The sequence below is a fragment of the Bombyx mori genome, chromosome 11 (genome assembly GCF_030269925.1).
Source record: "Bombyx mori chromosome 11, ASM3026992v2".
Taxonomy (NCBI): Eukaryota; Metazoa; Arthropoda; class Insecta; order Lepidoptera; family Bombycidae; genus Bombyx; species Bombyx mori.
The window spans coordinates 3,295,001-3,305,273 of record NC_085117.1 but is presented as its reverse complement, the minus strand read 5'-3'; the positions used below and the strand labels follow the sequence as shown (position 1 = coordinate 3,305,273).

Genomic DNA, 10,273 nt, shown 5'->3' with positions numbered 1-10,273 from the left:
AAGTTAGTCTCTGAATTAGCAAATGAAGATCCTGAGAGTAATAAAAACTATTTTCGAATAAGTGAAGATAATTTTGATTTTTTACTGTAGGTGTTTCGGGTCCCATAGACACCCTTGTCGCTGATATTCAATAATAACATCTATTTTATTTTTCTGTACTCCATCGTTGGTTTGCCATTTTCAACGCTTGAAGCGCGTCCGAACTAACAATACACACGTCCGCACAGCGCAGGCCCTTTCGCGACATTAGTTTCACGTCGCGTCTACACTATGAAATTAGTTGCATGACACTAATTTCACCAAAGAATCGCGCAGGGCACGAAACTAATTTGCATGCATGAAATTAATGCATGCATTACGAAAGTATTAAATTACACGTGAAACTGTTGGTAAAACTAATGTCACGAAATTAGTTTCATGCCACTAATTTCGTAATGTAAATTCGCCTTAAGAGTTAGTGTATTGCGCAAACGAACGCTCTTGTTAGATTTTTTATCATTTTATTTTATTTTTTGTACGTTATTACAAAGTTAAGTCTTACACTGTGTGCATTACTAATAAAAATCTTACGTTACGGACGTTTTTTTCCGGTTAGGGTACCCCTCCGCGTCGTCCCATAAGGAACTTCGTTCCACAAAAAAACTTAACTGTGTAGTGATTTATGCATAGACAACGGAAGTCTTAGCGGCAGTTAAACTTGAATTCCAACGATAGTTACAAGAAAGAAAAGAAAAAAAAACTTGATCAACATTCTTAGAACACATTTTCATTATAAATGAATTCCGAATACCAATTAACTTTTCGTATCACACACTATGAGAAATCAATTATGCATTTTTGTTACGTTACGTAGTTTTAACACGGGTCGTTTTAATTAAGACACGGCTAGCTGATTGTTTTTCGATTAAACTCCTTAAGTGTTTTTTTTTGTTTTTGTTTTAAAAGTTTCGATTTTACATAAGTTCTCGTCACGAAATAAATTATTATAATGAAAATAGGTTTTGTGATAGCCCTGTTTTTCGGTACGTGCGTTTTAAGGTTTTTGTGGTTAATTACATAATTATATTATGTGTATATAAATCGAGAGTTGAAAGGTTATTTGGTTTAAGCTAAATTTATCTTTGTAATAATTAAAGGTGCCTTTTATTTGGTGTTAACATCAACAGTTCGATGTTTTTAATTGAACTTTAATTATGTTTTCCATTCAAATAACTGAAGAAGTTAATTTTTGTTATATTTTTTCCAAATTTTAAACTTTAAATAGCTGCCCTGTGAAATTGCCAAAAATGTCGCTTAAAACAAATAAAATTTCAACCCCTCTATATATTATTATGTATGCATATGTTTATTACTCCTGATAATTTCATACGTTAGGCGCGAATAATAATAACTTTTTGTTGTTATTTAAAAATCAACAGAACATAGGTAGTGTTGAAGTGTAAAGACAAAAAGTCCTTTTAAAAGTGTCATTGACCATCATACCCGATCCGGTAGATACCGTGAGCTCACCTACACGTCAAGAAGCTGATATAGCCTCTCAAGGCTAGCAGCATAGGTAGGAAAAAAATTGACCAGCATCGTGATGACGTCATTGTATTTCTTCTTGTGCAGGTTGAGGGTATACCTACTGTTTTTTTCCCCTACCTATGCTGATAGCCTTGAGAGGCTATATCAGCGTTACCCTAGCGTGTAGGTGAGCTTTCGGGGCTCAAACCGGAGGTGTTGCTAACACTGGCCCTAGCAAGAGCGGTGCTTCGCAGAATCTACCACCGGATCGGAAACGCGACCCGCTGAGAAGATCCGGCGAGAAACTTTTTTTTTTATTGCTTAGATGGGTGGACGCGGTCACAGCCCACCTGGTGTTAAGTGGTTACAGGAGCCAATAGACATCTACGACGTAAATGTGCCACCCACCTTGCGACATAAGTTCTCTCAGTATAGTTACAACGGCTACCCCACCCTTCAAACCGAAACGCATTACTGCTTCACGGCAGAAATAGGCAGGGTGGTTGTACCTACCCGTGAGAACTCACAAGAGGTCCTACCACCAGTATTACATTAATTATTATTATTATTTCAGTCGAAAACGTAACAGCGAAATTCGTGATGCATTTATCGAACATTCCATCGGATCCATTCCTGAAATACAATTACAACAGATATCTCTGGCCGAATTTACAGCATCAAACAGGTTATCCACAAACAAATTTAGATGTAAATAAGCAACGTTTGCGTGATCTATTAAAAAAGACGATTCTAAACGAGATCTACAATAAATTATACAAAGAAGTACGCAGAGTACCATTTTATGTTATAGATAAAGATTACATTAAATTAGACAATACTGATATTCCGTTATATTATGTCACAGATCACATTGATATAACTGATATCGATTTTCCGAATAAATACGATCGATTTGGTGACGAATACATCGATCTATCGGATCTGGCTAGAGGTCGCCCTAGAAACGGCTTGAATGATGAGATTAAAAAGGAATATTTCAGAAGAAACCAACGCAATAACGATGAGAATAGTGATGAGAACGATGACAATAGTGATGAGAACGATGACAATAGTGATGAAAACGATGACAGTGACAGTGATGAAAACGATGACAGTGACAGTGATGAGGAGACTAGTGAAGAATCGAGTAGCAGTGAGGTTTCATCCGAAGAAGATTCAGATTCTAAAGACAATGGTAAAGTTGATAGCAAACATATGTACACTCAGGGAAGGACCCGCTATCTCAATTCTGACGCAGAATCAAGAAAGAGATTGGAATATTTCTTGCCGAAAAGCTACAAGTGGAGTTCAGAAGAATATGACAGATTAGGCTATTTTTGGTTTAATGGACCAAGAGGCAAGGATCCGGTTCCCAAACGATGAGACATAAATAAATTTATATATTTTTCCGTTTATTATTGATTAAATAGGGTAACATTAACGAGTTATTTGGCGCTACACATCGAATTCTTCTTCTTCTCAGTCGGACACTCTTGTCAGAGTGGTCGTGGTTGCGCTGACGCGGTATGTGCAGTAGGACCTGTTAGGCCGCTCATAGTCCCGACGACCGCCCTCCAGGCAATGCGCTTAAAGGTCTGGTCTGGCGGTTCGAAGCGTTTCGAGAACATTCGACCATAGTGGACTCAGTTGCCTTCTTTATTAACGAATTACAACGAATTACCGAGCTAAATAATGCCTCAGTGTGAGCTGCACTATTTCAGGCTATCAGTCAAAATGAAACGCTACCATGAAGATTTTGGCAGTATGTTAATAAATTAACACTGATAATGGCATGACGGACTCTAGCTCGTATGTCACATAAGCTATGTCATGTGTAAACCCGATCATGAAGGCAGTTTTACTGATTAATTTTACTTCATATCAGTTTCATTACTACCCGTTATGTAATGAATACAAATAAAGCTTATTTATGCCTAGTAAGCTATATCTATAGGCTAAAACGAAAAACTTCACCACTTTTTTTTAATCAATAGGTCAACGGATTTTTTTTTATTACAAGTTTTAGTGTTACAAGTAAAATTATTTTCGAAACCGTCTCTTAAGCGAAAAACAAAAGTGAAAATTTATGACTGAACGAATAACGAACAAACAGGCTCACGGCCCACCTGATGCCAAGCAGTCGCCGGAGCTCATGGACATCACCAACGTAAATGCTGCCAGCCACCTTGAAACGCCAGTTCTAAGTCTTAGCTTTTACGGTACAACGGCTGCCTCGCTCTTCAAACCGAAACGCATTACTGCTTCACAGCAGACAAAAGTAGTATAGTGGCAGTACTTTATCTACTGGTTTATTACCTTTAAGCTACTTTCAGACCACACTATACTATAGTGTCATGTAGTATAGCAGCCTATACTTAACCAATAATATATAGTACAGTACAGTGAGAATGTGTCCATAATAATGTATGGTTCGCGATATTGTAACTATACCTGAGACCTTAGAACTTATATGTCAATGTGGGTGGCGCATTTACGTCGTGGATGTCTATGGGCTCCAGTAACCACTTAACACACTAGGTGGGCTGTGAGCTCATCCACCCATCTAAGCAATAAAAAAAATTGTTGTGCTATGAGCTATATGCTATCTCTGAAAGCAGCTTTAGTAGTTCGTAGCTCTCCATATCTCTGTCTCTCTCTCTCGTCTCCACTTTACCTTTACGTAATGCATTTTCCAAGATCGTTAATTATTAAAAATCGAACGACAATAAAAAAAACAATTTTATATTCAGAATAATTTACTTTATTCAATCACTGGATTAAACAATAAAATATCAACATTCTAATAACTCTAAGCGATCAACTACGTAAACAATAATATTTCGATAATTAAAATTATAGTTCTACATAAAAATTATTAAATTAACTTGGAATTTATTTAAAAATAAAATAAAATTAACGTTTAAAACATTATTGTATAAAAGGAATTTTATGTGGTTTTTTTATATATTTATATTTACGACGTACTCATCATACTTACAATTTTTTATATATTCCCTTATAATAATTCCCTTATCATCGAATTAAAACTAAAATAGACAATAATACTCATTGACAAAATGGCAAAACGTAGAATAAAAACGATTGGAAATTCTTATCTTCCATTTTAGTAGACTTTTCGCAGCCCTGACAACATTATACGCGTTGACAATTAAACATAATTTACATTTTAAACTATTTAATACATATTCTTAGGCAATGTTTTGACGTATACCATATTTAAAAAAAAAAACCGCCATCTTATTATGTTAAAAAAAAAAACAATTTACCAACTACTCAAAATTTTCGTTTCAAAATAATTAGTTTTCATGAATGCGACTGATCTGAGCTTCGTTGAAATCGTTTGTGAGACATTAAACTATTGCAAATCAAACCTAAGATCTGTTTTGTTGGAGAAAAGTTTTTCGATTACGTACAGTGGAGAGCATATTCCGTGATTACATTGTAACACGAAAAAAAAAAACAACAAAAAAACGTCCATGTCATATAACAGCTTGTCAAATGTCAAAATAATATGTCAAACGTCAACGGCGCTAAAACGAGTCCGATCTTTAAAAAAATTTATGAATGTATGTTATAAAAATATATATATTTTGAATGATTCAGATATTAATTATTTTGTAAAGCATTTTTATTTATAAAGTTAAATATGTCTTAAATGTTTTTTATAAAAAACCTTTTCGACGAACTTTTCTTACTATTTCACTGTTACAGTTATGTGGTAACAAAAAACTCATAGAAAATATTTAATAAAAATCGAATCCGTAATTAAGCCATTCTCACACCGTATTCAATTAATTTAGAATGACATAAAAAAAAATTGTTAAAGAAACTTACATTAGAACGCATTGACGTAGGTGATATATAATATGTATATATTTGAAGTGAATAAAACAAGTTTCTATACGAATGCAATTCATAATATTATCTTATTTCAATTGCTTTTGTTAATTGCAAGATTTAACAAAGAAAATACTATAGACATTTCTAGAGAATATGTGATTACGTTTAATTTTATTACTTCATTAATTATTATTAATTTTACTATCGAATCGGAAATAGTTAAATCGTGATTCGATTTTAAAAGAAAAATAATTAATTAAATACAACATTTTGATTTTAGTGATTTTAAACATTGTAATAATATGAGCTGAATGATAAAAACGAAAGGCATTTATAAATCAATGTAATTTATTTCCGACTTATTGCAACACTACGGTACCGATGTCACGATGACAAATGACATATTATATTAAATTGACAGCTCGTAAAATTCGAATAAGCAGCAGCAATTCAAATACAATCTGTATTTATAATTTAATAAAACCAAGAGAATGTTCTCTTTGCATAAATAAAAAAAAAACCGGACATATAGTCCGGCTGCCGGAAAAATGCGAACGAACCATACTAGGACACACGAACCAACATAAATTTGTGTATAAGGCAATTTCGATGTCAACTCGAAGCTAAATCCATCAAGAGCACATCCTTACAGCGGACGGACTATAACATTATATCGAAGGGCGAGCAGCTATTTGGTTTAAGCGAATTTTTAGCAAATTATCAGGAGATCCATTTAAAAGTTAAACATTTGGAAAAAATATCATAAGAAAAAAAAAACTTCTTCAGCTATTTCAATAAACTTAATTGAAGTTCAATTAAAAACATGGAAATGTTGATCCAACTAATAACAAATAAAATGCACCTTTAATTACAAAGATAAATGTCGCGTATTAAACGAATTATCTCTTAAATCAAATAGTCATTAGCCTCTCGATATTGTTTTTTTTTTCTTTCATATATTTTCAAATGCCAAAACTTTGAGATGTCAGATGACTCAAAAGTCAGATAATCTGGCTACGTAGAAAATTTAGGTGACAACAAAAAGTCTGTATGTTTTTTATGGCTGATTTAATAATTAAAATACAATCTAAAGATCTCCCAATTGTATTTACGTAAGGCGCAGGCGAACTTCAAATTTTAATGAAGCCATTATCACGGAGTATTTTGTGTAGAAGATTCTACCGAAAATGAGGTAGGTGTCAATAAATATCGTTAGGCATCGTTTGAAGAACTGTAATTCTCGACCTTAACATACTAATTGTATGGTTCATTTTTCGGTTATAAAATATACGCGGGTAATTATTAATTAACGCTTTCTTTAGATATATGCTTTGAAAAATGTAAAAAAAAACAATACTAAAGCGGATTTAATTTAAATGTATATACACAATTTTTTAATATACCTTTTGTTTATAGTCTATGCTCGGCGCCATTAAATTATTGCATTAAAACAAAAAAAAAGACGAAAGAATATATTAAACTGTTCTAAACAGACAATAATATTTTATATTTTAACGAAAACACCACTGAAAAGTGTAAGCGGGGAACGATAGTAAAAAAAAAGAACAAAAAAGGAAACCTACCATAAACCTCAGTCTTTCTGGTAGAAAATCCAGTTGAGCAACGCTTGCAACACCATCGCCAGTACGAACCCGCCGAACAGATCCCACGAGTGTCCCGTGCTCGGCACGCGACCCAAACTCTGGGGTCTGGTCGCCTTCTGACCCTCGGTTAGCAGGTCTACGGCCTTTGAGAGCCTCATGATGGCCAGCTTCTGCTCTCTGAGGTTCGCGTCGATCGAATACAGCGTCTGTTTCAGGGTTCGTCTGCGGAAAGATCTATTGTTAAGTTACAAATAAACACGATCGACCGACGCGCCAAGTCAACGACCCTGAACGAACAAGTAGGCGTTACATTGCCTACTCGCAAAATATCATCTCAAAGTTTTATATTTATATACATGATAATTAGATAATCTTTTTTTGATGTGAATACGTCTTTAAAATTACTTTCATAGGGACGCAATCCAAAAAAACGAATGATAACAAAATCGGGGGACACAGTTTAGTGTTGTAGCTACATATCTATCATCTCCATCCAAATTTCAGTTACACCACTGGATAGCTAAAGAATCAAAGAATTTATTACGCTAAGTAAGGACTGTAACACATCGCGCGCGGGGGAGGGGGCAGCCCCGCCATTTTGAAGGTAATTTTGCTGCGTATCGAGATTTCCATTTAGTATAACTTTCGACTTGGTGAAGCTACGACGTTCATTCAAGTTTCAATCGTCAGCTCTCGTCAAAATCTACCGATTATATATGAGTCGACTATTATCAAAGCCGGCAATCTGACTTTTGAACAATGATTGGTAAATCAGAAAAACTAATTATTGACTTTGTATTCCATTGGCAGTCACAAAACTCTTCGGAACGACATCTTAGATAAATAACAGGTTAACTATTAACCTTTATTTAATGCAGGTTTTGAACCGTATTCTTTGAAGGAGACGATTATATTCAAATCAATCTGTATTGACAAATCAATAATTTTTTTTTGTCCAAATGCACAGATTGCCACCTTTGATAATAGACGACTCATATATAACATTAGTGTAAAATTGTAACTGTGATTATAATAAGGTGTTAAAATAAAAAAATAATATAAAAAAATATATAATGTCGGCCTATACGCGTCGAAAAGCCAAATCGAAATACAGAGATCGTATACGGTTGGAAAGGGCATCTCAACAGCAATCGAATGGTACCAATAAAACACCATATGATCGAGTCAAGCAGTGCCGGCAACGTAAAGTAATGAATGCGGCCGAGCAGATCAACGACGGTGCCAGTACATCTGCAGCTGGGACGGTTGAAATTACGCAGATGGATGATGAAATCGCTTCTGTATCGACATCGGGCCGTATTACCCGTTACGAGACGTATTCACGTACAACAAACGGCCGTGTCCATAACACAGCCACACCCCTATTTTTTTTTCATTGCTTAGATGGGTGGAAGAACTTACAGGCCACCTGGTGTTAAGTGGTTACTGGAGCCCATATATATCTACAACGTAAATGCGCCACCCACCTTGAGATATAAGTTCTAACTAAGGTCTCGAGTATAGTTACAACGGCTGCTCCACCCTTCAAACCGAAACGCATTACTGCTTCACGGCAGAAATAGGCAGGGTGGTGGTACCTACCCGCGCGGACTCACAAGAGGTCCTACCACCTGTCATAGATACAACGTGTACATTTCTTTTCCATGTATAACTTTTGTTATGTGTTTTTTTTTATATTGAAACAGCTTCCCTACGTTTGCCACTAGGGGCGCTATTCCAACTCAATACAAAATTTGAGTTAACTTTTACGCTATCGAGCACGTTAAAAAACTCGCACTGAGCACACGGATCAGGAATCGCGACATTTATTTCGCTAAATAAAGTCTAACTTGAAACTATATCGAATTTAATTCGTTAGATAGGCGATGCCCAAATTTGGTGGGTATTATCTCACGAAAGAGTCCAAGGGATGTAGTCCAATGCGCGCTGGTCCTATCAAAATAAGATGGCAACAGACTCCAGCATCAACGTCGCTATCCATAGTGCAGAGGACAGGAATGGAGTGGAGGAACATGGTCCGAACGAAACTGCTCCATATAGGTCACGCCCTCAGCACTGAGGAACACGATGGAAGGAGAAGCAGGACCTCATGACATCCAACGAGATTTAAAGCTACCTCGCCGATCTTTTTCCCTACCTATTCTACTCTATGGTCTAGTATGACCTCAAGGGGTCATACTAGATGATGAGCTCCCCTCCACGATGTTTCCCGAGCGCTATGACATATCCTTCTTCAAAAGAGGCTTGTGGAGAGTATTGAGCGGTAGGCAGCGGCTTGGGTCTGCCTCTGGCATTGCTGAAGTCCATGGGCGACGGTTACCACTCACCATCAGGTGGGCCGTATGCTCGTCTGCCTACAAGGGCAATAAAAAAAAAATTCACTGAACTAGTAGGTGAGCTTACTGGGCTCTAACCTAAAGACGTCTGCTAACACTAGCCCTAACAAGGGCAGTGCTTCGCAGAATCTACCACCGGATCGGAAACGCGACCCACTGAGAAGATCCGGCGAGAAACTCAGTGGGCTGTGTCTGTGGGTTAATTTACTCGTGGAGCCCTTCGTCGCGAGCGACGGCTTCAACGAGAACGATGATCGGTGCTTGAGGTACCTAAAAGTAGCGTTAGTGGATCGGGAGGATCCGAAATATGAAATGACGTGCACACGCCGTTTAAACTAGAAGCATAGCTTACGTAGAAGTCTTAGATCTTCTGGCGAGCTCGTCTCGGCTGTCAGAGTCGGAGGCCCTGTGCGAGAGATCCCGCTCGCGGTGTCTGGTCTCGGGTCCCGCCCTGGGGGATCCGCCCCCCGAGCGGAGCGTCCTTATAACGAAGTCCTCCTCGTATTCCAGCACCTCGTCAGGTTGCCACGGACTGACCAGATATAAATATTCATATATACATTAGAGGAAGAGGTAGACCTAAGAAAAAAATTGGATGGATTGCGTGAGAGACGATATGTGTAAGAGGGGAGTGAGCGAAGAATGATATGATAGAAGAGTATGGAAGGAGAAAACATGTTGCGCCGACCCCAGGTGACTGGGAGAAGGGCGGGAGAATGATGTTACATATCTGGATGAGCAATTAACAAACAAAAAAAAACTTATTGCATACTGCATAAACACCAATGAAAGTAATGGAAACATAAAGTAAAAATTTATATAATAAAGACGTTATTTTTTAATATTTACAAATTAGCGTTTTTATCAAAACTAGAGGTCCCGCAGTAGTCGAAATTCGACTATAATTAATTGGAATTGTAAGATTGTACACTACTATGATTGTAT

At 36.6% G+C, this 10,273-nt stretch overlaps 2 protein-coding genes across 5 annotated transcripts in view; one reads left to right on the top strand and one right to left on the bottom strand.

Moving 5' to 3' along the window:
- Nucleotides 1–10,273, bottom strand: part of LOC101743341 (oxysterol-binding protein-related protein 8) — a 74,962-nt gene that overhangs the window by 18,192 nt on the left and 46,497 nt on the right. For 2 of the 4 annotated variants that reach the window (XM_062670993.1, XM_038013918.2), the window contains 2 exons: nucleotides 9,681–9,860; nucleotides 4,245–7,193 (listed from right to left, as the gene is read on the bottom strand). In XM_062670993.1, coding sequence (XP_062526977.1) covers nucleotides 6,959–7,193; nucleotides 9,681–9,860 — 415 coding nt within the window. In that variant the 3' untranslated portion in view covers nucleotides 4,245–6,958. Of the gene's footprint in view, nucleotides 1–4,244; nucleotides 7,194–9,680; nucleotides 9,861–10,273 lie in introns of those variants that run through there. The other 2 variants (XM_062670995.1, XM_062670994.1) reach the window with 2 other exon arrangements.
- Nucleotides 826–2,919, top strand: LOC105841962 (serine-aspartate repeat-containing protein E). The gene is made up of 2 exons (XM_012692069.4): nucleotides 826–1,022; nucleotides 2,081–2,919. Exons 1-2 carry the CDS (start codon nucleotides 989–991, stop codon nucleotides 2,887–2,889), a joined length of 843 nt encoding a protein of 280 aa, XP_012547523.2. The 5' UTR covers nucleotides 826–988; the 3' UTR covers nucleotides 2,890–2,919.